The following is a 27,492-nucleotide window of genomic DNA, read 5'->3' as shown; positions in this document are numbered from 1 at the left end:
GAATCTGCCTGGGGCAAAGCCAGAGGCTGATCACAGTTGTTCAAGTGATTTAAATTGCAGTACACCACAGGTATCTGCTGAGTGCTTTCTATGCCTCCATCTCCAGGTTTAGGTATGTAAATTAGAGCTGGATTGGATTACTTATACACAAGAGGTCATAAATGGAAGTATGGAAGGAAAATTAGAGTGAACTGAATCTTTGCAGTTTTCCTTTTTCACAAAAAAAAAAAAAAAAAAAAAGCAGAACTGATTTCTGCAAAGGAATCTCTGCAGAAGACAGAATAGAATGATCCAGTGCTGGATACTGTTCTCCCTAGCAGAGAAATGGGCTAGCTACAACCTAGGAATCCACAAGCAGCATTTTATATGTAGGTGCTTTCTCCCCTTGTCCTTTAAGGGATTCAGCTAGTTCACAGGCAAGCCAAACAGAACTAAAATCATTGCATCAATGTCTCACACACACAGGTGTAAGTAATGGGAAAAGGAGAAATAAGCCTTATATTCTGGATAATTTATGAATGGTGGGGATGTGGATAAATCCAACGTGAAAATGTTTTATAATTTAGAGTAGGAAGCATCCTTTTTCCCCAGCAGCATTTGGCTCAATTAATCAGAACTGAAGAATCAAGTAACTAGTCAGACTAAAGTAAGGCTGGTAGTTGGAGGTGAAGTGAGCAGTGTGTTTCACAAGGACAAGCACTGAGCTGGCATTTCAGCTAAATGTAATCAAAGTTAATAACAGAGTGCAACACACGTACATGTAAGTAAATTTACAAAGTGATGACCTGCATGTTTGTTACAAAGATGGAAAGAGCTGAGATCTTTGCAGAGAGAGAGAAACACTAGAGAATTTATAACAGCTAAGAGGACAAGAAAAAGAAAAGGCAGGTCCAGGACTCTGGAGGGCAAGATGGACATTTAGAATATACTAACCTGAATTCACCTGTGTAATTTATTTGACTTACATGTAAAAATTATTTAACTTTCAAAAAGAAAAATAGTTCAATGTGACCATGGCTTCCTTTCTGTGAGACAACAGAGAGGGACACAATGAACAGTACAATTTGACAGGGCAAACAGGCACTGAAAACCAACTTTTACTTAACAGGAACAGCCACTTTTTCTTACAATGACGCATGTAAGCAGGCAGTGAAGTAGAAGGCATTAAATAAAATTATTAGAATTTAATTGCATTAGAATGCAATTAAATAGACAGGACCAAAATCATGGTCAGTCTTATGGAGATCACGGGTGAACTCCCTGAAAACTCTCATCATTCAGGAATGCTGCACAGCCCGTAGTTTCTTTAAACACAGTGCACAAAGAGCTCCATTTGCTCCTGTTAGCAAATTACCTTTTTGCTAAGCTGCTGATTTTCCTTTTCCAGTTCCACAAACTTTAGGCTGCTCTCTCTGGAGGTCAAGGAGGCATCTCTCAGCTCTTGGATTGTGTTCTGCAAGCTCTGATTATCCTTCTCCAGCTTCAGTATTCGACTCGAAGCACATTCATTCAACTCAAACACAAAGGACTTTCTGGCTGTTGAAACATGAGAAGCAGAAGGTGGCACTAATCAATTCACCAACATCTCTTTCTGAGGTGCACAAGATCCACTTGGATGAAGATTATTGCTGTCAGTCTTACAATTTCAGCTTGACTGCTAAGTAAATACTTGGTTAAAAACAGAACCAATTTTCACAGATAACCATTAATACCTTTAATACATAGGGTACTATCTGAACAGCCAGCCACCTAAAAAGTTGCTTACTTTCTTAATTCATCCTAAATTTGCTTTAGTCATGTTGGGAGCATGTCTAATGTTAGTAACAAAATATACTGTGATACCATCTCATACTTTCATCATAGAAAATAAATTGAGGCAAAAAGTAAACCCCTGCTAAGTTTTTGCTAAAACAACAAGGTGATGCACTTCCAAGAGCTAGTGAAAACTCAGGTATTCAACCACATTCAGTCATAAAAAAAAAATTCTTACAGAAGAGTATTCCAGTGATTATATTATCACTTCATTAAGAGCATGCTGAAGCACAGAGAATAATTTACTACTAGGTATCCAGGCACAGGACACCCATCAGAATGCTGTGTCTGAAGTTGAAATTTCAGAACTAACAAAATTTATTCAAGTTTTACAACAGAGATGCTGTTTTACTCAATGTTTGTAGATCAAAAGTCTCACTACTGCTCTGCCTCAAAATCCATCACCTGAGCCTCACTGCTCTGGTAATTTCTCTGCCCAGCATTTGAATAATTACAAGAGCAACCTTCATTTACACATGAAAAAATTGCTACCCATCACCTCAAGACCACATTTCATTTGAAATTGACTTGAACACTGTCTTTAAATCTAAGAAAATTAATAACTCCCTCTAAATAAGCACTACAGCACACTGAGTAAGCTGGCAACTTTCTGAGATTGGTAAAATTCTGTTTGTCTCTTTTACAAAGCACCACCTGGAAAGCTTTGGCGAAGTGAAGACTCAAACACTTAACATTTATTAACTAAATACTCCAGTTGAGTTCTGTTCTGAAATGAAGTCCACCTAAATTACTTTTTCCCATGCTTATTTTAAAAATTATTTTAAATAAAAAATACCAAACTAGCTGGTAAAATCTTCCATCTGCCACCCTTGCAAATGCAACTCGATATCCCGGAATGGGAGATTTTCCAGAAGAGTTTTGCAGTCTGACTCTATTTGTACAAACAAATAGAGTCAGACTGCATTCAGAACAGCAACACAGATTGAAATAAAACTTCTTACAGATAATTACTCTAAAATCAGAACAGTATTTCTACGAAATAAAAGTCCAAAGTTAAATGTTCTTTTGAACATTTCAGCTTCAGTTTCTGAAGCTCCAGTGCTAAAATGCTAAACATCAGTGCAGTGATAAATAACTCAAGCAAATTTTGAAAGTAATGTTTGATGGAAATTAGTAAATAAGAGGTAACTAGCATTCTTCCTTCTATTACATCAATAGTGAAAGCAAATCAGGAAGGGAACAAAACCTGGTATTTTAAACCAGCCATAAAATTAAGGTATTGCTACATTTTCCTGAAATAGTCTTGGTCAAAAATTTCTTAAGTTTTGAGAGAACTGTGTTTCCCCCCACTAACACAATGAGCAATATCCTTGATTACAAAGGAGGAGTAATAGAGTGACATTCATTTCTCAGGCTAACATAACCTGCTTTGTGAGATTATTATTTATAAGTAACAATTAACTAGCCATTAATCTTAGTGAAGAGAACTCAGATCCTAGACAGCAAGAAGATTCCAGAACTGGTGTCAGCTACACACCCAGCTGTTTTACAAAACAAAGCTATTCCAGACAGTTTCACTGAAAACTTAACATCTGCTTACTCTAATTCATTCCTTTGTCTTCAAGTTCAACTGTTCTGGCTCACAAAGCCAAACATGCAAGTCTTAGCAAAATAAGGAGAATACTCAGTACTCAAGGCTGCATGTTGAATTAGAGGAAATAGCTTGTATTTCCCAAGTTCCACTTAGAATTGTTATTTAGGCTGGAGTAACAGACAGAATAAATGTTAAACACAGAAACCAATGCTAAAACCTGTCCAGTGAAGAAAGAATAAGCTATCTTTGTGATAGCTATGGAAATCAAATCAACCACTCAAAGAAAAAAAATCAGACAGTTATTTTAACTGCACACATTTTTCAGTATCTAGTAAAAATAAATGACTTCAGCATACATTACTTCCTGGGACTTAAAGACCACACAACTGTCTGTATTAACTGTACTAAAGAATACTAAAGATCACAGACTCCACCCAACCATTCAGTTAGAAATATTCAATGTGACATTTCTGCTGTGTCATTTACAAAGCTTTCTTTATTTTTTAATTTTTATTAAAGTGTAATACTTAGAAGCCATTCTCTCAGTGATGAACAAAAGCAAAGCATTTTGATGCTTTCAAAAGAGAGTGAAAAGAAGAGGAATACATTTTAGAAGTTCAAAAAAATGAAGGTCAATGTCAAGTGGCTGAATGAGGGAAGCTTTCCAATCTTGGATTCAACTTCTGTTCCCATCTCAGTCAACCAACCTGTTTATTCTGAAACAGACCACAAACACCACAGCTACCCACCCCAGTGGTACTCACTATCTGCAAGATCAGTGCTTTTAGACAGTTGTTCTAGTTCCCAGCCTAGGTGTGCAGACTCATTCATGCTCTGTTTCTGTGCAATCTCCAAGACCATGTTCTCCTCCAGCAGCTCTTCAATTCTCTTCTTGTCTGTGTCCCGGTCCTGTGCAAGACACACGTGAATGAAAGCGTGTTCAGCTCATCTCTAAGACTGCAGGCCAAGCTGCCACAGGCACAGTGCATGTTGAGGGTAGAAGAATCTCCTTAAAAACTGGGGTTTTATAATGAAATACATCTTCAGCATTAAATGTTTGCTGTGGGCTACCTGTATGAGCCACAGAAAGCAAAGCCCAACTGGCCCTGTTTAGCACCAGCTCTGGTCCACGACACACTTGGAGAGAGGGGAATGGCAGTGAGAATTACTGGGTGATGACAGGGCCACTACAAGCCAGGACTAGTATGGCAGACTGGATTCAAGATGTCTCCAGAGCTAGGCTCTTCAAAAACATGCAGCATCATGCTCTGACAAACTGGAAATTCTTCAGATAGAACCTTGAATTCTGCAGAGCTTCAACTCATCACATCAAACTTGGACACAGTCGTATGGATCAGCAAGTAACACCTGCTTCATAATTTGAATTCTAACTCCAGAAAACAGGCCTGGAGAAATCTATTGCTGCTTCTTGTGACTATCTGGGACATTTGCTTTTGAGGGAACTGAAATGCTGCCTCAGTGGTTCTCAGCTTTTCAGAAACCACAATTCAAGAATTCATCAAGTCACCAGAAAATCTCCAGCAACTTTGGAGAAGCTGAGCATGACACGACCTTTATAATATCCTGAATCATAGTCATAAAATGGTTTGGGATGGAAGGGACACTAAAGACTATGCAGTTCTTGCCAAGGGAAGGGACACTTCCCACTAGACCACATTGCTCAAAGCCCTGTCCAATCTAGTCTTTAACACTTCTTGCCCACACTGCTCTGGATGCAGCCCAGGACACATTTGGCTTTCTGAATTGTGAATGCCCATGGCTGGATCATGTCCATCCTCTCATCCACCAGCACACCCAAATCCTGCTCAGCAGAGCTGCTCTGATCTGTTCATGCCCACCCTGTGTTGATACTGGGGCTGCCCTGACCCAGGTGCAGCACCTCGAACTAGATCTTGTTCCACCACATGAAATTCCCATGGGCCCACTGCTTGAGCTTGTCCAGGTCCCTCTGGATGGCCACTCCATCCTTCAGGTGTGTCAATCACACCACTCTGCTTGGTGTCACCTGCAATCCACTGACAGTGCACTTGACCCCAATGACAATGTCATAAATGACAAAGATGTTAAGTGACATTGGTCCCAGTACAGATCCCGGGGGACATCCCTTGTCACTGACTTCCACTGAGATTCAGTCATCCCATACAGCATCCTCCACATTTTTAATTCCAACAGAACCTGTTGAAAATCCTCTACAGAAAAACCCAAAATAATTCAAATCATGGTGGGATAAGAGGAGGACTGTTAAGTAAAATACAACAGATAAAATAGTATTTATTATTTCTAGTGGGTTTATGAAGTCCAATGTTGGTTTTTGTTTGTAGACAATACTCTCCCACTTATTACCTTTCCTTATTTATGAAACAATGAAACATACCTCTTATTTACACATAAAGAAATTCTGGGTTTTTGTGTCTTTTACAGTGGTAATGGATTCTTAAAGACACTGCAATGGCTGGGGATTTTGTTTCCAACAAGAAAGACTATTTATTAGAGTAGATTTAATTTCCTAATCTAAGAGATTTCTACTTAAACAGATTTTAGATCTCCATTAACAAAATGTATGAAAGCAGACTGTATTTTAAAATTGTGATGTACCTTCCACAAAAAAAACCCCTCAGTCTCATACAAAGTAGCACATAACATTACACTATTTCAAGAATTCATGTAGTTCAATCTAAAAACCTATTCAAAAGCACTATTGATTTTTTTGCCTGTCTCTACCAGTTTCTGTGACTTGATTTTGTAATGTAAAAATGAAAAAAGAAGTTTAAAAAATTAGCATAATGAAAATGAAAGTGCATACCAGCTCTACATCATGAAGTTTGGATTTCAACTGCAAATTTTCTTTCTCTAATTCATGCAGCTTATCACCACGAGCTCTTGCCATGGTTAGCTGTTCTTCTAGCATGGCTTTTGTTTCAATTAATACAATGTTGTCTTCTCTTAATTCCTAGGGAAAAAAGTAACATTGTTAATTTCTTACTAACTTTTCATAAACCAAGTGATTTTAATAAAGTGACATTGCAAAAACAAGAAGGAAATCTGAAACTTTTTTTCATAGAAAGACTTTTACTTAATATTTTAATGGGAGATTATAGTATTTTTTATTACCTTTGAGTCACTATGCAAGTAAATCTAATATTTCTTAGGGTTTTTTCCTCAATTTTACAAGTTTAACAAAGTTTCTTTTGCTTTACATGAGGCTAGATCAAGAGGTGCACACAAAAGAGCAACTGTTCAATTCCACTGTTATAATTCCTTTGCCAATTCATCATAGTTCCTTGTTTTCCCAGCTTCAAAACAGATTATTTACTTACAAGGGATGGGGAACAGTATCCATCAATACATTCAAAATACACATTCCTGTTTCAGTACACTCATGAGCAAACATCTATTTAACCAAGTTTCTCTCTTTCTCCCTCACGAATAGAATTTTAATGCACTTAAACAGCAGAAGTTTTATACTTATCACTTAACATTCCTGCCACTTCCCCACTAAACACGAGTGTGAACTGCACAAGCCACCTCACTCACTCATTAGAGCTTTTGGATCTGGTTTTACTGAGTAGAAGTTTAATTTATTACTTTGTTGCAGCCACAGCACTAGAAACAGGTGAATTATACTGCACTGCAACTGTTCCTTGCAAATGACAAATCAAATGAAACTCTGTTCATTCAAGTATCTTATTCTGGAAACATGAAACATTCAAAGCATGAAATTTGGCCATGAAATGTTGGTCATGTTTTAAACACATTTATCAAAAATGTCTCATTTTAAACTGTAATACCTCACTGCTAGCTTTTACTGTAGCTGATCCTCAGATAAGTCTTGAGTCCAAGACAAATGTTCCATGGCAGGAATGCATCAGCATTTCAAAGATTAAATGGATACAGTAAGGAATTTTCCCCAGATGAGTTACAACTGGGCAAAAAGCAGATTGATTCTCTCCCCATCCACTCTGTTGTTCCAATGAAATATATAAAACCAGAAAATGTGCAAACAGGACAAAATGCTAGACAAGGTTATTCCTGGATAACTGACTTCAAATGTGATGTCTCTGCTGACACAGTGCTCATGTCTGGTCTCTCAGACCACAAACATCCAAACCAAGTAGATCACCACACATGAGCAAATCACTTTCACAATTTAATCAGTAACTATCTTCTCATTTTTTGGGGTGTAATCAGCCTTAAGAAGCCTTATATAAGCTCATTTATTTAAAAAGCAAACAAAAAAAAAAGAAGAAAAATGTAAAGAGTGATGTAAAGAATGAGTTGAGAGTCTGATGACAGCCACTCCCCCTGCCTTTTGGTACTACGGGGGGCCATCATTTAAAAGCCTTTCATAATCATAGTTGTTTGTTGCAGCTTGACTGTATATGGCATAATATGGAAAGTCTACCCTATGCAGTACCATACTGCCCTTGATCTCTCAGTGTTCGTGAAGAGGTTCATCTTCAATTCAAGTGTCTGAGCATGCAAGTAACTAAAATAACAATAATACTGAAACACTAAGGTTACAGAACATGCATTTTGGGCCAAGTCTGATCTAACAGGGTCACTTCAGGGTGGGCAGACATAAAAGGCTGACACTGAACAGATGACAGACCAGAAGTACACGGCACAAAAACTGCTGGGTGTTATGGTAGCTGCCAGAATATCTGTAATGAAACAGCAATGTGCCAAGAGTTTACTTTGCTAGATCACCACACTTAATCTGGACCACAGCCCTAAGAACTAAAGTGGTGTCTGACCTCAAAGACATGACCTCATAACTATCCTTGAAACTGCCTACCAAGCAACAACTAGTTATTTTAGTGTCTCATCAAGAGCCAAATTATGTGCCAAGTACATACACATATGCAGGCTCTGGTACAAACCACAAACCAGTGGGAGCTGCAGTATATGGAAAACTGAAGCACTTTCCATTGAGTACCCAGGATGGGCAGTCATGCCAGTTCAAAGTAGTTCTGATGAAATATTAAATTAATAACCAGGTGGAAATGCCTGCTGTGACAAGGTAAACATTGTTCATTCTCAGATCTGAGGCTGTCTTAATATTGAAAAGTTCATATAATTTAAATAATTAGTCCATGGGAGCTTTGTAGAGTTACATCTCAAGGCCTGGGAAGAAAAGTTGTCCTAACTAAAACATGTCAGCACTAACACCTCCCAGAAGTTGCTGGAATAACACAGCTGACCTAAAAATCTAACTGGCTACAAATCACACTTGTTAGACAGTCAGCAGGTGGTGGTCATAGGGTGGTGCTGCTTCCACTGGAACTAATTCCACTAGTTCATTTTTAATCAAATTAATAAATTAAAATATAAAAATAACCAAATATATAATTCAAATATAAAAAACAATCAACATTATTTTATAACTATAAGGTTATTTTTAAATCAGCAACAAAAACAGTTGGCTGTGGGTTTTTTTTGTTTAATACACTGAGTATAACTCAGCTTTTGTACTTTCTCAATGAATTACATATTGTGGTTTGATGCCCTATCAACTGTAACTTGAAATAGGTTTAACAATGTGCTCTGTGCATTCAGATGGTTACAATTAACTCTGGGTATAAGTGGTTGCACAATCAGGGTGTGTTGCCACTGGGAAACATTTTCAGAAACTAAAGTAGTAATGAGATTGTTTAAATCTGAAAAAAAAAATCACATGCAACTGGACCCAATTCAAACCCTTGCCTTCAGGCAGTTCAGAAGCTGTTGCTACTGAGCCATAACACAGTAAACATCTGGTGACAATCAAACACTGAACACTCATATGACAATATACAGGACATGCTTTTGCTTCTATTTTTTTTTTTTAATTGACAAGAGACTCCTCCCATCATAGAAATTTGATTATGATGAGAAGGAGAAAAACTGGGAAAGGCATACTCCTTGGCCTTAGAAAAGAATCTCATTTCATGGAACAACAAAAGGTTCAGTGGAGATGATCCTGGAAGGGAGCTTTGCACTGCAGAGAAGCACCACCTCTGTGGAGGAAGCCCTGCACTGAGCTGCTCCTTCACATTCACAGCTGTGACCTCAACAAGCAACCCCAGCAGGAAGGCTCCAGAGGACATTCATGTTCCTTGAATGATGGTTCAATTAAAATGTCACTCCTGAACCATTTACCAAGATGCAGAGAGAAGGGAAAGGGAAACACCACACAGGGTTTAAATCTGCTACACTGACATACAGATTTCAACCTTTTGCATGTCTCCTACAATACCAGGAAGGAAAAGATTTTAAGGGCTCATTTAATAGCTTTCTGCATTGATGCACAACATTAAATCCTCTTTTTCTTCTCACCTACCAATCTGGCACTGCTTATTAACAACCCTGTCAAGACCCTATGAGCCCTAAGGTATCACATTACCACAGAAAAGTGGCTGATGCAGAACCCACCTACATTTTCATTGCATGCTCTGGATGATTTATTCAGGTCCTAAGGGTTAGAGCTTAGCAAGCCATTGGCAACCAGTAAATGCCATGAAATGAATAATCACTGTACTGTCTAGAGGTAAAAATCTCTACCATGTTACATCCCTAAACAAATCTAAGCAGAGACTATACTGACCCCAGACATTAATTCTTCTTTCAGAGGGGCAGAGGACTTGAGTCAGATTTGACAGAAAACTGAGGCCCTGTGGAAAGCTGGATACTGGCTAGAATGCACAGTCTTTGTGCTACTCTATGAGCATGAAAACACAGAATAGGGCCCTGTGGAATCCTCTGACTGCACCAGCCTGAGACCAGCGGAGTTTGCCTGCTCTCAATGCTGTAAGTCCCTGGCTGAGTCAAAACTTGATCAGTGACGGAAGAGGGAGTGGTGAGAATGTGAAACTCGCTGTCTATTCAAAACCACACAGCACCCTGCACACAGCTGTGCAATCCTGCTGCCCGTTAGGAAAGCTCAGCTCCTACAAAAGTGACTTTTGCTAAGGGCCACACTGTGGCTCCAAATCAGACATGTGCCTGATCGATGGGAAATATTCCTGGTCCCACTACTGTATTTGTGCTGGTTTTGGCTGGGGTAGGCCAAATGGCCGGTATGGGGCTGTGTTTTACATTTGGCTGAACACAGCGTTAATACAGAGATGTTTTTGTTATTGCAGACCAGGGCTCACACAGAGCAAAGGCCTTTTTTTGCTTTCTGTGCTGCCATAATGGGAAGGAAGTTGGAGATGCATGGAAAACTGGGAGGAGACACAGCCAGGACAGGTGACTCAAACTGACCAAAGGGATATTCCAGACCATATGGCATCATGCTCAGTGGGAAGAAAGTGGGAAGAAGGAGGAATGGGAGGACATTTGGAGCGATTGTGTTTCACTTCCCAAGTCACCATGACATGTGATGGGGCTCTGCTCTTGTGGAGATGGCAGAACACCTGCCTGCCTATGGGAAGCAGTGAATTAATTCCTTGGTGTGCTTTGATTGTGCATGTGGCTTTTACTTTCCCTATTAAACTGTCTTTATCTAAACCCATGAGTTTTCCAGCATTTACCCTTCCAATTCACCCTCTAATCTCACTGGTGGGGAGTGAGTGGCTGTGAGGGCTTGGCTGCTGGATGGGGTTAAACCATGACAGTATCACAGGGAGGTATCCCTGGAGAGCCAGAACTAATCTCTGACATTCTACAGTACCACCAAAAACTGACAGGATGGAAGAGAGAGCACAGAGAATTAGAAGAAATTTGAAACTAACATTAAGGTCTCTTAACTGAATGCTATGTTAAGCAAGATTAGCAGTGCAGGAAACTGCTGGCTCTGAGCCAATCAAGAAGGCTACTCCCTTGATTTCAAATGAAGGGGACACAAAATCTCCTCTCTGAGCTCCAGGTAAAGCTAAGCACCTCCAGTGCACAGCCAGAAGGGAAACACCAGGATGGCTCACTGATAGCCAATGTGCCAGGGTAGAGCATTACTGATTTGCCAGCTTGAAGGATGAAAACAGAGAGAGGCAGAGCTTCATTCTTCCTAATACAAACTGGGAATTACCGAGAGGCAAAACAGGCTTTTGTAGTCTATTACTACATTTAATAACCATCCATTTTAGTGAACCTATTCATAAGAAGAAGTAGCTAGCTACCCCCTTAGGTTAAAGAAGGGCGAAAGAAATAACCTACAAAGTAGAGTTTATAGAGCAGAAAAATAAGGTCTGTGCTCTCAGCCAGAGGCCTGGCAACATCATTCTTCTACTTCAGACTTGGAATTTTATCTAATTATAGTGAGGCTGTCAATTACTGAACCTCCATTTGGTTCAACAGTCTGGATATTTATTTGACCTTGGCTTAAGTGTTATGTATGTGGATTATTGGGAGTTTTGGTGTGAATTCCTCAAATAACTGAAAGAACAGAAAGAGCAGTCCTACCTAAATTTAACATCAGCCATGCTGAGGCAATGAGTTTGGCCAGACCATCTCTAAGGCCTTTTGCAACCTAATTCAATTAGTGATTCCAGGATGGGCATAGCTGCAGGTGACTAAGCATCTGACATCACTACTGGAATCAAGCCACACACTTCTCATTCACATACCCCACTCATGACACTAGGGAAGATCCAAATTTTTTCTCCTTTCTATTACAAGTAACAGCTGCAAAAAGGGGTGGCTAGAATTTTTAATCTGAGGTCCTCCTTAAAAATGCCATTTTAATAACAGTTGCATCTGTTACAAAACCATAAGGAAAAACACCCAGACATTCACTTAACTAATTTATATGTGCTACTTAAAGTGCTTGTCCAAGGAACAACTTTGGAACAGAGGGAATTTACCTAAAGCTACACTAAATGTCTGGACTCTAGAAAAAGCATCCAGAAAAGGTCTGTCCTGTTTAGCCACATAATGCTGAACTAAGCAGAGTTCTTTAAAACTAACGGGCATTTATTTTGTGTGCACCAAGTACTTTCTCTACTGAGAGAAGTTTTAAGATGCTCAGTCAATAGCTATGATGTATGTTATGAAACTTCTACTTGCTCTGATGTTCTGCTATGGTCAGCTCAATGACAAATGACGCATGAACCAGTTATACAACAAAAGCCAAACATTAAGGATTACTCAGCAAATCTTTCTCCTCATTTCCACTTGCCTCCATGCGAGCTTTGTAGAACTCCACATCGTGAAGTTTCTCCTTGCAGCGCACCAGCTCCATCTCCAGCCTCTCCACGCGGTTTGCCCTCTCTCTCAGAGAGTCCAGCTCATCTCTGTAGGCTCGGGCAGAGCGCGCATCTGAGGCAAGGTGCATGTTCTGCAGGGAGAAAAACCTATCTTAATACTTTTAAACATGTACTTTCAAGTTGATTTTTTTGTATTTACTTACTGGTTGTAAGCATAAACAAATAGTATTCCTCTGATTAAGGAGTAAGAATTCTACTAGTAGCCAGTAAATATTCTACAAGACAGAGGTTCATTAGCCTGTTGGATCTGACATAACTAATGCTCGATGTTGCATAAGCTTCAGGCACTACTAGGCTATATGCAAGCTAAACAGATGAGACTGCTCTCAACAGATAAATGGGAAGTAAAGCACTGCTATGCCACAACCATAATCTTTAAACAGCTTGCTGGACTAAGTTGTTTTCTTCATTATAAAACATACATAGTAGTAATTTTAGCTTCACACTGAAACCGGATTTTTTTTTAAAATACAGAAAGAAGATTGTCACAGTAAAATGAGCCCATCTCACCTCTTGCTTTATTTTTTGCAGCTCTAGGGTGAGCTGCTCAACTTCATGTTTAGAATCTGCAAGCTGCTCAGACTTCTCTTCCCTGAAAAGGATTAGAAAAATCTTAGTAATTTTTTTCTTTCCTAAAACAATATTGATTATGGACACTGCCAGGAATCTGTAAAGGAAGAGAAAAATCTCCCAGCACATTCTTAGTTTTGACAGCTTCATCATTTTGTCATGATACTATACACATATCATCAGAGTTTGCAATTCTATTTTTATACTAAGTTCCTGTGTTCAAATCTCACTGGTGTACCGGCTGTCATAGATAGCTTCCACTTCCAGTTAAAAAGCAGAGCTAGCAGCTGGTATTTTGAAGGAAGGAAAAGACAGGTAAGACACAAAAAGAAGAATGCAAGTAGCCACACTACTAGCCTCCTACGGCTCTGATGCGAAAGGTGTGCTTCTGAGGGCTCCTATGGAAGCCAGTGTATTGGAGCCAACAGGTTCCTGTACTTTCAGGCTGCACAAAAGTCTCTCTAGAAGCACAAAGTAATGGCGACTTACAGCTCCTGACGGATTCTTCTCAATTTAGCCTTTGTGTCTGCCAGCTCAACTGCCAGGTGCTGCTTTTCTTCATTCGAAAGAGGGTTTGCAGGGTTTGGTGAAGAATCTGGACTTGGTACTTTCAGAGGGCTTGGTGGTTGCTGAGACTGCAGATAATCTCTCTCTTGAGTGAGATCTACAATGACCTGGAAATAAGAAGACTATGTAGTGCCAAGAGACAAACAGTGTATTTATACATTGTTCTAAAAATACCTAAAAATTATTTTTACATTTAGGAAGTTATTAGTATGGCATGATACAGAATTCAAGTGACAGCCAGGAGTGAAGGTTACACAGAAGAGAAAAGGAATCTCCACTATGTTCCAGCCACCAAAACACTCCCCTTCCAATGCTCAAATAAGCAGTCTGGTTTCCTCGAAGAATTCATAAAAACCTTTAACAACTAACAGTTTAAACTAACACAATTGCAGTCAAAAGCATGACAGAAGATTAACAAGCTAAAGAAGAGAAGGCTTCTCCAGAGATCTGAAGGGAAAGGAACTGATGAATTAGAAAAACTAGAGAAGACAATGGAGCCCAATGACTAGATGCCAACAGAGAGACTAGCAAGCACTGCCTGAACAACTGGACAGACATGCAGAAACACTTGGTCTCCACTTCAACTCCTCTTTACCAATCATTTCACCACATCTTAGTGCTTACACAAGAATCAATGGAAAAGTCAAAATCTTTCTACACATTTTCAGAGGTGTAGTAGAAAGGTCCAGAAGAAATAGAAACCTAGTGCACAAACAAGATACAAGAGAAGGAATGGAGCCATATCTGCTGCTTCTCATGAGCTCTGTATGGGAGAGATATGTCCTCATACTTCTGTGCATTCATCTCTCTCATCAATGAGCCTCCTGAGGTGGAAAACCATATTCCTGGAGAGAGACTCTAGTTCTTCTGGGGCCATATCTGGGAGCTCCAGCCACTGCAAGTCAAAGACATTCTCCTGATTGTGAGTCACCTAGGAATAGGAACAAAAAAGTATGTCTTTCCACTGGTTGAGCTGAAAATTTGTTCACCATATATGCAGCATCCCCCCATTTCTTCTACCCATAAATTAAAAAACATTTCCATTTTATCAAATACAGGCTGCAAATAATAAATGCAACTACTTTAACTGTAACGCTACCCAGAAATTTTTGGTATTTGCATTTTTTATAATTATTATGACTGATTTTTAAAAGTGATCAGATAAATATTATGATTAATAGCATGGGCACTTGCATATTAGAAGTGTGCAGCTGACTTACTGACCCAGAGGTGATTTCCACACAGAAGGGACTAATTCCACACTGAACGTTACTAAGAAGAATCCCTGATATCAATGAATTTGCAATTTGCTGCTGATACAGATGAGAGGAGCTGTATCAGCTGCAGAAATACCTCTGGTTGCTGCTAGCAGTGTATCTTTCAACTGTTACCCTATCTAAATTGATTAACTCTGAATGATTTAGCAGAAACATCAGGCAAGTCTCTCAAGCTAAGTTAATGACTGTTCCAGGTTTTGTTACAACCATGTGCTTAGCTCATCATGATTTTTTTTCTTTCCTAAAAGTTTAACTATTTTTTAATATTAAGAAAAAAGTTCCTGTCTTAAGTCTTTCCCTGCTTGTTCCTCAAATTTGAGTGTATCAGACTTTCTACACCTGCATGCACTAACACCTGGGAACAGTCAGCACACATTCCCAGTGAGGGGCACTTCCACCTGGGTCACCAAAGACTTTCTGTATTCTTTGGTAAGCCACCTGCATGCACTAACACCTGGGAACAGTCAGCACACATTCCCAGTGAGGGGCACTTCTACCCGGGTCACCAAAGTAAGACTTTCTGTATTCTTTGGTGAATCTGTATTCACTCTTATCTGTATTCACTTATCTGCATTATCTGTATTCAGCTTATCTGTATTCACTCCTTCTGAAACCTCAGAAATCCAAGAATGCTTGTCATTGGATCAAACACCTTTTTAAACAGAGCCTATGTCCAATTTCAGCTCTGCAAGACCATCTAACTCAGAGCCCGCTGTCTGAAGCAAGTCACTGGGCAGGCTGTGTCACCTCCCACAGGGCTTGGGGAATGTGCAGCTTCTAAGCTACGCATACATTTTGTCACTATTGCACAACAATCCTTCTGCATAACCTATAAGCAGCAAGCAAGGCATTTACCACATCATCTCTTTAAAAGACCACTGAGACAAGTAATGACCCCAATACTCATAATTTTCATCTTACAGTTTGAATGCAGCAGCATATTCCATTTTCTTCTTTGTGAAGTTTATGAACCTATGAACCCATCATGAAACTCTAAGCATTAACATTTTATAGCAAAAAAATCCTGTTAAGTCAAGGAATGGAGAGATATAACACCAAAACAGACAACACTAAGAATCCTACCTCTTGAATGTGTGACACAATGGCAGCTTGGGTTTCAATATCCAGTTGTTTTATTCTGTCAATAAACTCTTCTTTTCTTTCACACTGTTAAAAGAAAGCACACCCTGAAACAGTGCCACATACCCTAAAACTTACTGCTTCATTTTTCATTTCAATTTTTTAAAAAACCAAATCAAACAACCTACACTGCCAATAAAAAAACTGTTCAAGATCTACACTTTTTCACACTAGAAGGTACAACACTTGACTGCTCCATATGGAACATTAACCAAATTATGCATTGAATTATTTAAAAGTTTTAGTCAGCACAACCAAGGCTAAGTTAAATGGCTGATTTTGCTCTTAAAAACAAGTTCAACATGCAATGTGATCAAGAGGTGGGGAAACAGCCAGAGGAAATCATCACAGCTTCATTAATGGAGTTGCACAAATGTAAACCTTCATTTACACTGCATCATTTAACCTGTCAGCCTTGCTGTTTGCATTTTGTTTGGTTTTGGCAATAAAAAGAGATGCATCACTTTAGACACTACTTACATCAACACTCAATGCTGTTTGTTGGAATAAATGAACATATGTTCTAGATAAAAACCACGAAACATTCTGGATAACAATGAGTGACATTTCAGACAAACAGATTTTAGTAAATCTTTTCCTTAAGGCTTTAGAAGAGGCAGACATCTGCTATCTGTATATCTGTGATTGTGCACTAAAAACATTATTGCCTTCTTGTAACAACACTGCACTGTGAAGAACTTAAGCAGTATTTAAAAGGGTGTTTTTAAACTCATTTACAGTGTCCTTCTGGGGCCTGGTTCTGAGACTCAACCATTTATTTCCTTGGGAAGCACTTCAGACCAGCAAATGAGGACTGAGGATGCTCAGCAGCCAAAACAATTCTTTGTGCTGCAATGCAACACTAACATAGTTCAGAGCAGCAATACATAGACAGCTTTACCCTGACATAATTGAGCTGACATAGCTGAGCAGGGTAAGTGTCCCAAGGCATGGCAAAAACACAAGGCAGACCTACAAACAAGGTCAATTATCAGCAAAGGCCTGCCTGCAACGAGGCCATTGTTTACTGAAGAAATCAGAACACTGATTTCTTTATCTGGTAACTGCTGTGCATTTCTCCAGTTTCCCATATACATTGTCTCTCTCTTTATTTAAACAAATGTCACATCAAGATCCCCACACTAATATATAAAGTATCTATTAATCGGGTATTTTTGACACATAATATTAAATCAAAATATTGTGCAAATAAAACAATGATTCATTAAACAAATGTTTAGACTTGTTAAACTATTTGTTTGGCATTAACATGTACTGTTCCACTTTGTATTTTAAAACAGTAAGAAAATAAACCAACAACAATCTCAATATCAAGAACACTGTTCAAAACTTATCTCGTCCCACTGTGTTATGGAAGTTAAAAAGTACACATCCTGTGTCTGATTAAGCACTGGCAACAAATTGAGGCCACTGCCATCACACCATGTGCTTCCTCTCCCCTGCCTTTCTTTCCTTCACATACTGTGTTTCTCACAATTTAGCTCACAAGCTGTCTCGAGCTCAAGATTTGCTCATACAGCACTGATTTTGGGTAGATTGTCTCATTCCAGAAAAAAAAAACCACAGATTCCAAAAAATCTTAATTTCTATGAATTATCACCTGCACAGCACATCCCAGAACCAACAACAGCAGCTTCTTGATTTCATCCATACTTTTACCTGGAGAGGAAAAAAAGTCATCAGTACATATGTATAACAGATAAGTACTTGCAAGTGATCCTCTCCAAAATATGTGCCTAAAACAAAAAGACCTTTGAACAGGTGCCTGAACAATATCTACATGCCTGTTATAAAGTTACCATATTTTCTATGTAACAATGCAGTTCTTATGGATTAGTTTAAAATCCCAAATCCAGCACAGCATTTTTCATGTGCTATCCTCACCCATAATTTTCTAAGGCTTTTCTGATCAGTATATCACAAAAAAAAAAAAATCCTTTAAATAGTACAGTGCATATGACCAGTGCTTGTCTCTTGTGTTGTGATTAACAAGAGTGCAAAAAAGCCCAACAGACCACCAACATCCCTCCCCCCTCCAAAAAACCCCATCAAAATAAAACAAAAACACCATGGGCAAGGCAAAGGAGGGTTACTCACAAAGAGCCTGCCCTAAATTCTTCTGTGAAACAGTTGCCACTCAGACTTCCCAAAGCTGAATACCATTCTGCACATATAAATTCTCTCTGAGAGATAGATGTTTCAGCAAATAAGTTCTGCGTGTCCTGCATCAAAGCCTGCTCACACTTTGAAGCTAAACCCCATGTGGTAAGAGGGCAGAGAATGAGGGATGGCTGAGGGGTACTGACCATATGCTGGGAGCCCTGGGGAGAGCAGACACAGCCGTGCTGCTGCAGGGAATCATGCTGAGTCCTGCCAGCCACTGCCCACTGTCAGAACAGGGAGAGCCTCAACTGCTCAAGGGGAACTGGTACAGCTTAGAACCAGCTTGTTTCAATGAAATTTATGTGGATTGTTGGATGGTAAAGGAAATTATCTATGTCAACGTTAGACAAAGGGCAAAAGGAAGGCAAGGAGTTTCAATGAGAAAATAAAACATCTTGTACAGAGCTAGGTTCAGGAAAAGCCTGTCCTCATCCACACTGGGGGAAGATGTGGAAAGAGAAACAAAGAAACAAAACAGGCCACATACACATTTCTCTCATCCCTACATATCTGCATTCTTTCTGAATGTGTAATTGTGGGACTAATGCTTTCATTCTATACCCTGATTTAATTGGGTGCTCAGTTGCTCCTATCACTAAACAGATACTAATTTCTGAGTGCAACCATGCTCCTCCACCAACACCATGCCCTCGTGAGGCTGCCCTGGCAGAAAGTCAGAGGCATGTGCAGGACCCAAGGCCAGGGAAGGGGAGTTCATCTGACTCATCAGTTAAGCTGCCACAGCCCCACAGCTGCACAAAGGCACTGACCTAAACTACCACGGGGGCTCCTGCCTTCCCACAACCTTGCAAGCCAGCACAGCCACGTGCAGGCAGCTTAGGAAGTAACTTGTCTCCTGATTTCTGGGCACATAAACGTCCTAAACCAGTATTTAAACATACCTACACAATTTTCAACAACTTTTAGGTATGTTCATCTTTATAACAACTCACGAATGCCCTACAAAAATAATCAGTAGACTGTATGAATGAACACTACAATTCTCAATATCCAGGTCCTGCATTAGTAACCATTAAGATTTTGCAAGCAGAAATTATTCTCTTCAGCAGAAACAGCCATCTTTAAGACATACTAGTTCACACTTCACCCTGTAAATACAAGCTCATTCCCCTGCAGAATATTTAAAAACTAGTTTTGAAAGACATACAATTCTTACTCTTCTCCCTGTATGCAGCAGTACAGAAAGTTTCCTCTTTCCTGAAAAGTTACAATTTAATACACAAATTCCATTTCAGTCTGTGAAAGTCGGATTGTTCTGTAGAAATCTCAGTAACACAAACTTAAGCATAGAAAATGACAAAAAGTTCTTCACCAACAGCAAAAAAAAACCCAAATCTGTTACTTCATGAGCAATCTCAGTAACACAAACTTAAGCATAGAAAATGATACAAAGTTCTTCACCAACAGCAAAAAAAAAAAAAAAAATCTGTTACTTCATGAGCTGTTCCTTTGAGGGCCCTACTGGGAGACTAATAGTTTGGTCAGAAGGTATTTTTTCCAGAAACTGAGTTCTCAGTAGCTTCAGCACTGGGTTTCATTCTACATCAGCTCTGAAGCAATACAGAGCAGGTACTAAAAGCAGAGCATGTCTGTGGGACACAACAGCAAGTCATTAAGTTATGGAGTCCAAGTGATGTGAGCATGTCTGTCATTGACCTAAACTTACTCAGGCAGAACATCTCCATGGAGAGACTGAAGGAGTCAGCCTGCTTGCTCTGGATCATGCCAGACACAAGATCTAACCCTTGTGTGCTCTGGGCACCTTCATCTGTCAACCATAAATTCCAATCTGTGTATCATAGCATCCCAATTCTCCTTGGGGTGAGCACAGTGACATGAAATCACTCATTTTAGAAAACACCATGGCAGCTTTCCAACTGTTACAGCACCTACACCATCCTAAAGACATGTGAGCTACTTAAAGTCACTCAAACCACACCCTACCTCTCTGCACCAAGGCTCTGCTATTTTCTCAGCGAGGTAACAGATGGGCATTGGTGTTGCTGCATGAGCCTGTGAGGTGAAACACCTTTGGCTATTACATCAAAGTAACTTACCAAGGTCAACCCTGGTCTCTCAACAGGGACTGACCTTGCCTGGAAATAGCCCTTTGAGTGAGACCTTACCCCACTCCAGTCCTCTCATGAGGAACTGAAGTGGAGGCAGACATGGCAATCCATAGCAGGGATGGACAATCTAGAAAGCTTGGACAAGCTCTTTTATAGAAAAGAGTGAGAAATTAATACTTCAGATAATAATAAATTATTAGTTTCTTAATGTTTTAAACACAGCATTTGGCAGTCTGGTCTCTCCCCTGGCAGCTTGCAGTGAAAATTTAGCTGTCAGGGTTATTCCAAGGTTTCCTTTTCAATACATTTTTCTATGCTAGCAGACAAGCTACATCATGTAATAAAAGTGAGACTGTATTACCCACTAGAAGCACTTCTAAGGCTTAAAGGTCCACTGAGCAGATATATCAGCCACACAAGTGTTTTGAAGATCATGTGTGATTAAAAGTTCCATTCCTTGGGCTTTCATTCAGAAGTTGTTTCCCATGGGGAGGAGACAGTTTGTTGACATAAGGGCACTCTCAGATCACTCATTCTCAAGCTAGGTTTGAATAACATTTTAAAGCCTTGTAGAATAACACTATTTACAGAAGATTTTTAGCAAAAATAGGGTATGAGTATGAAAAATCTCTCTACCAATCTAAAGTGCTTTAGAGAGAGTTTTCAATTAAACTTCAAAACAAGCCAGGAAGGGATTAATTACCCCTCTACCCTTTCATCTCACCCACAGGAGAGCTGAGCTACCACACACTTCAGTGGAAAGCCCAGGCTGACAAAGTGAGTCAGAAGCACTTCTAGTATTACAGAGTGCTGGAGTGAAGCTCTGCATTCTAGACAGTGCCTCTGTCCTGCACTGCATGTTGAAGAAAAGCAAGTGACCTTCATCCCCAATTCAATCACACCTTCTGAACAGTTTTCATGTTTTTCAAAAAGCTTGATTTGCACCCTTTTATAAGCTGGTAAAGTTCCTTGTGCAGCCTCATAAGCAGGGATGTGCTGTCTCCCCTATGCTGCCTCGCTGGGATGACACAAATCCTTCCCAGACAGCTGGGAAGAAAGTCTGCTGAGCCTACTCATGCTTATTAGCTGATCTTACCAAGACACTGTCCTCCTGCAACCCAGGACGCAAACATTTCAGTCTAGGCTAGCTCCTTGCAGAGAGGTACCCACAAGAAAAATGGATGGGAGTCAAACTGTCTCTTAAACAGAAAAGCGCTAATTAAGAAATAAACACTTTTACTCCTTTTCTTAAAATTCCAGGGCAGTTGCTCTCAGGCCCAGTGTCTGTGCTGCACAGGAGCCAGCCAGCCACCTGGAGCATTTGCAGAAAGCCCATCTGCTCCCAGCCATGAGAGAGGGCCAGCAGGTTTCCTGGAAAATAAAGCAAGGGAAAGCCCAGACACCACTTGTGCAGCCGGGGAGCCTCCCTGTGCCAGAGCCAGAAGATCCCTCTGCTCTCACGGGGCTGGAGGCTGGGAAACAGATGGCAGCACTCAGGGAGAAGGCGGGCACAGGGATTAGGAGATGCAACAACAAAAAAAGGAGGATCAAGGTACAGAGAGAACACAAACAATGATAAAAATGAGGGGGGGATGGGAAGATATCAGAGGAAATGGAACAAGCAGGTCCAAGTAAATGCAATTTTGGGCATGTGCTGCCTGTTTCTCCATACTGCTGCTCTGATGCTACTCCATCCAGCGCAGGAGAGGGAGTGCCACACACAGCAGCTGGAGGGTGTGCACAGATTGTGAAACATGCAAGTGCTGTTTTCCCCAACTCCAGCAAGATCCTCAGTGAGAAAAGTCTGAATGTTAAATTTACACTATTGAGGCAGTGTTTTGTTATAAACTTGGTATTTTATGAACTGTGAGCCTCTGGAGGACTGTGAAACAAAATGAGGAAGGAAACCATACATGAAACATACCCAAGTGAGAGCAGACTTTTACAATTTTAATGAAAACTAGATTTCTATAGGCACTTGTTAGCAGAGACTTTGGGGTCCTCATTCACAAACTTAACATGTGACTGGAAAAGCATATATAAATAGCAAAGTGTTTTGAAGGGACAGAAATGAGCCTATTTTAGGCAAGCAAAACCTCACTTCCATCTTTGATCTAAAACAAGCTAAAATCTCTCCCCCCTCATGATTATGACTGTTCCAAAAGATTAACTGCCATACATTTCCAAGTACTCACTAGCTGGGTAAAACTAAGAATGTCTAGAAATGGAGAAATTTTAAAATGCATCCAAATGGAGGTTGCCAACAATTACTGGTATTCCCCATGTGGCCACATGAATGAGTGGCCATTTATAAGGCATGCTAAAACCAGACATAATATGAAAAAGTGATTACAGCAATGTCTCAGATGATAAGTAGGCTGATGATTCTCTTATTGAACACAGGGGGATTTGTGGTGCAGTAATGAATTGAAAAAGCTGTTCAGCAAGAAAAAGAACTGAGAAGAGACAGAAATTAAGAGGAAATTTAATGGTAGTAGCTGTCTGCCACAGAGTGTAATAAAGAGAATAAATCCTCTGACATCAGCTGCATCATTCTGCAAGTCAAATTCCTGGGAATTTTTTTTAAATCCTTTAATTAAACTGTCAAGTTTATTTTTAGCTCCCTCTATTCTAGAAAAGAGTCAAGCCTTCATCTTCTAACAAATATTTCTGCTATTTTTATGCCTTTAGACAAATAAAGTAGGCAAATTTGCCATGATCTGGAACCAAACTGTTCAGAGGACATGAAAGCAAGTAATAAAAGCTCATGAACCCAGCAGACATGAGCCTTTTCCTATGCAAAAGCCCAAGTGCTACTGCATTTTTTGTGATGGCAGTTCTGTTTTTCCAATAATCTCAAGTTCAAAGCAGAGCTGCAGAAGGCCTCAGCAGTCCCATCTGTTGAGTGCCAAATGGCAGCTAAATAGCAAGAACAGCACTCAGAGCCTCAGTGCTGTTCAGTTTATCATTTAATGCCTGTAACACCCTTTTGGGCTGTGTTTTAGAAGGTAAAAGTAAAATTCCTGAAAAGTGTGCATAGCAAAACGTCACATGGGCTTGTTACAAGAAATAAATCACTGAAATTGTACACAGTGCATCACATCTAATGGCTCTCTGGTGTTGGACCTGTGGAGACAATACAGTCATTAAGAGCCTTCCCAGCTCAACAGTACAAAGCAATACTGGATTTGTTCCAGGAACGTGACTGTGGGATTGGTGGTTCTTCCTCTGATCAAGAGGGACCTTCATCATCACCTCACTAAGAGAGAGAGAACATCTTTGTTTTGCTTGTTTTTCCCCTCCCAAGTGTTCCTGCCTTCCTCTGACTCCTCTCTGCACAAACAGTAACAAAGACATCACCTGGTCATCACCCACACTGCTCATCATGGCCTATTCCTTCATTCAGCTTTCTGCATCAGCTTTACTGCCTTTGCCTCAGCCATCTCATTCCTGTTCCCTTTTCACAGCTTCCCATTAGCTCTCAGCCAGGTTCTTCTTCCTGAGGGAAGTTCTAGTTCTCCACTTCTCTAACCATTTCTCCTGCACATATTACCAGTGAATGCCTACCCAACAGCAAGATTAAGATGAGCTTTTCAGACACTCTCCTCCTTACATACATTCCTTAAAGCAAATACATCTGGAGTCTTCCTTTGCTCACCACCTAGTCTGTTGTGTCTAAGCTGGGGTTGGTTCTCCACAACTGTTATATAATACGGCTAAATGAGAAATTTGGTGTTTTTTTGTACACACACCCCACCAGTTTTAGACGTTACAATCCAGAAGTTACATGTTTGCATTTTTTATCCTTTCTTCTCATGTTCTATCCAAATAATGTCAGTGATGGGAAAACGAAATTTTAAAAGATCACATAAAAACAAACAAACAAAATAAGCAAACAACCAAAACCACACCAAAACCCCAAACCACCACATTTTAAGAGATCTCGGAAAGAAAAAGTTTTCTGGTTGTAATTAAAGGATCTAGATGACAGCAACACATGTATGGCCAGTGTCTTTCCTATAGCAGACACAGGTACTTTCCTCAAAGAGAGATCTGAGGTGCTGACAAAGCCAGCAGGCTGACGATAGCAAATGACAGCTGAATACAGGACAGCTTTCAAATGTGCATTTTCCCAGGAACCAAAACTGTATTTACCACATCAGGAGTCTCCTGACAGCTGTCGCTCAGGAATGGCTGTGACAAGAAACCAGCCAGCCTTTCCCACTGACACTCAGCCAGCAGAGATGCTGCCTTGCTGGCCCACACACTTCTATTCAGAAGCACTCCTGATGCTAAGGAGCCCATTGTATGACTGACAAAAACAGCTCTTGTCTTTTGATTTTCTTCCTTGCCCATAACAGCAGCCTGTAGAGCCCAATTAAGACTTGTAGACTTTATTCTGCTTGCTGAAGAAGTGGATTTCTTACTCTCAGTTTGATTTTAACACAGAAGCGCTAAGACTATGAGATTCAGTGATTTAACACTAGCTAAAATTGTTTTCTGACAAATGCTTTTTTTGTACATATACATTCTACAGCTCCTAAGAGCAGCAAAATAGAATCTTCTGCCAAGGTTTCTGCCATTTGTTTATTCTGGAGATACTGATTAGCATGTCATTGCCTATCACTGCTGACAGGATTCATCCAGTTTACCTTCTTTGGTAAAAACAAACACAATGCCCTTGGCACTAGCACTGGGCTTAGGCAGAGATAGAATGGGCATGAAGAAAGAAAAAAAAAGTAAGAAACACAGCAACAAAACCTTCCATTTCAGATATGTGTTTCAAAGAAGTCAACTCAATTTTCAGGCTAAACAGCTTTCTTTTGTCTCTCCAAAAGCACTGGACTCTGGACATGAGCTTATTGGCTTCCACCTTACTTCTGATGTGATACTTTATGCAACAGATATCACTGCCTAAACAACATGGTCAGACAAATGTTTTTCTTTTTGTCCATTCTCTTCCTCACTTTTTCCTGTTTTTTTAATATATGTATTTTTCTCTCCATCCTCCTTTATATTTCTTCTCACATTTCATTTGCAACAGTTCCTTCACATCTTATGGCAATTCTGCAAGACTCTGGTGTGTACATGTAGCAAGAACTAAACTCATTATACAGGCACACAGAACACCTGGAGGACAACACATATTTGTCCTAAGGCAGATTACATCCTGGGTCACTTGAAATAAGGGGTGAAGAGACACAACTTTCAAACAAACTAACAGCTGCTCTTCTGGCTTTGGCAAGAACTCACTCATCAGACATGCATATGCATCACATGCAAATAAACATGTATATTTATATGTACAGGTATAGAAATACCTGTGTTACATTCTAGATACGTAAAGTTGTGGGATTCAGAGATGCTCAAATATTTGTAGTTTGCCTACAAATACTACAGTTTATTAAAAATGTTTGTATTATGGCCTGTTTAGGAGACTGGCTGCCATAGTCCCTTAGTTATACAGTTTATTAAAAATGTTTGTATTATGTTTAGGAGACTGGTTGCGAGGAGCAACTCTCAGTCCAGTTAAACCCAGCTGGTGGCCAGTCACAACTGGGGTTCCCCAGTGCCCAGTATTGAGGCCAGCCCCGTTTAACATCTTCATCAATGATCTGGACAAGGGGATCAAGGGCACCATCAGTCAGTTTGCAGATGACACCAAACTGGGTGGGAGTGTGGATCTGCTGGAGGGCAGGAAGGCTCTCCAGAGGGATCTGGACAGGCTGGATCAATGGGCTGAGGCCAGAGATATGAGGTTCCAAGCAGTAAAGGTCCTGCCCTTGGATCAACAACAACCCCAAGCATCGCTACAGGCTGGGGACAGAGTAGTGAGAAAGGGGCCCTGTGCAAAAGGACCTGGGGGATCTGACAGCAGCTGAACATGAGCCAGCTGTGCCCAGGTGGCCAAGAAGGCCAGTGCCATCCTGGCCTGTGTCAGCAATAGTGTGGCCAGCAGGACCAGGGCACAGATTTTCCCTCTGTACTTGTACACCACCTTAGCCCTGCTGAGGTCACCCCTCAAATCCTGTGTTCAGTTCCGGGCCCCTCACCACAAGAAAGACATTGAGGTGCTGAAGTGTGTTCAGAGAAGAGCAATGGAGCTGGGGAAGGGTCTGGAGCTCAAGTCTGACAAGAAGCTGCTGAGGGAGCTGGGGGTGTTTAGCCTGGAGAAAAGGAAGCTCTGGGGGACTTTATTGCTCTCTACAACTACCTGAAAGGATGTTGTAGCAAGGTGGGGGTTGGTTTCTTCTCCCAAATAACAAGCAATAGGTGAAGAAGAAATGGCCTCAAGTTGCACCAGGGGAGGCTTAAGAATACTCTTATAGATACTAGGAAAACGGTGGTCAAGGATTGGAACAGGATGCCTGGGGAAGTGATTGAGTCACCATCACTGGAAGGATTTGAAAGATATAGATGTGGCACTTAGGGCCAGTTTAGTGTTAAGGGCTGGACTCTTTAAAGTGTTTTCCAACCTAAATTAGAATGGAATTACAGAATCGTTTAAGAAAACAAAAAAAAATACAAACTTTATTTAGTATTACAGAGGAGATGGATGAAGAACCCAATTAACTACTCACCAGAAAGAGGATCTTTGCCAATCATTAAAACATTTGGTAAATTCATTACAATCAGCTGCTGAAGGACCTCCTAAACAAAAGACAACAGACAAAGTTCAGCGTAAAGGAATCCAAATCAATCCCACCACAAAGAACACAAAGCTGCACAGTTACAAAGCTTTCAACATACTGGCAGGGCAGAGGTCACAAAAGGAAACCCCACTTGAGAGAGAAATCACTATTTGAAGATAGCATCAGGTTGCACAGCTAACATACACTCATCTCTTTTAACAATGGCTAATATGGAACTTAAAGGGTCCCATGGCACTAATCAGGATAAATGCATGACCATGCCAGGCACACCAATCATTCATGCCTTTACCCCAGGCATGACCTGTATCTGATGTGCAACATACAGCTGCTGCCATGTTTCAGGGCATTAAATGCAGCTGGTTTAAACATACCTAAGCCACTCTGTGAAATCTAAGTAACTCAAATTATTGGTCAAATTATTTCATGGGGCTGAAAATTTAA

At 40.2% G+C, this 27,492-nt stretch overlaps 1 protein-coding gene across 2 annotated transcripts in view; it reads right to left on the bottom strand.

Moving 5' to 3' along the window:
- Positions 1-27,492, bottom strand: part of CCDC88C (coiled-coil domain containing 88C) — a 96,161-nt gene that overhangs the window by 30,712 nt on the left and 37,957 nt on the right. For both annotated transcript variants that reach the window (XM_039712618.1, XM_039712620.1), the window contains exons 4-13: positions 26,980-27,049; positions 17,746-17,804; positions 16,068-16,151; positions 14,498-14,638; positions 13,630-13,814; positions 13,081-13,162; positions 12,483-12,641; positions 6,192-6,338; positions 4,132-4,276; positions 1,355-1,536 (exon numbers count right to left, since the gene is read on the bottom strand). In XM_039712618.1, the coding sequence (XP_039568552.1) occupies positions 1,355-1,536; positions 4,132-4,276; positions 6,192-6,338; positions 12,483-12,641; positions 13,081-13,162; positions 13,630-13,814; positions 14,498-14,638; positions 16,068-16,151; positions 17,746-17,804; positions 26,980-27,049 (1,254 nt within the window). The remainder of the gene's footprint in view (positions 1-1,354; positions 1,537-4,131; positions 4,277-6,191; positions 6,339-12,482; positions 12,642-13,080; positions 13,163-13,629; positions 13,815-14,497; positions 14,639-16,067; positions 16,152-17,745; positions 17,805-26,979; positions 27,050-27,492) is intronic.

The sequence above is a fragment of the Passer montanus genome, unplaced genomic scaffold (assembly GCF_014805655.1).
Source record: "Passer montanus isolate IOZ18808 unplaced genomic scaffold, ASM1480565v1 scaffold27, whole genome shotgun sequence".
Taxonomy (NCBI): Eukaryota; Metazoa; Chordata; class Aves; order Passeriformes; family Passeridae; genus Passer; species Passer montanus.
The sequence above is the reverse complement of the archived record's forward strand: the minus strand, read 5'-3'. Positions and strand labels throughout refer to the sequence as shown.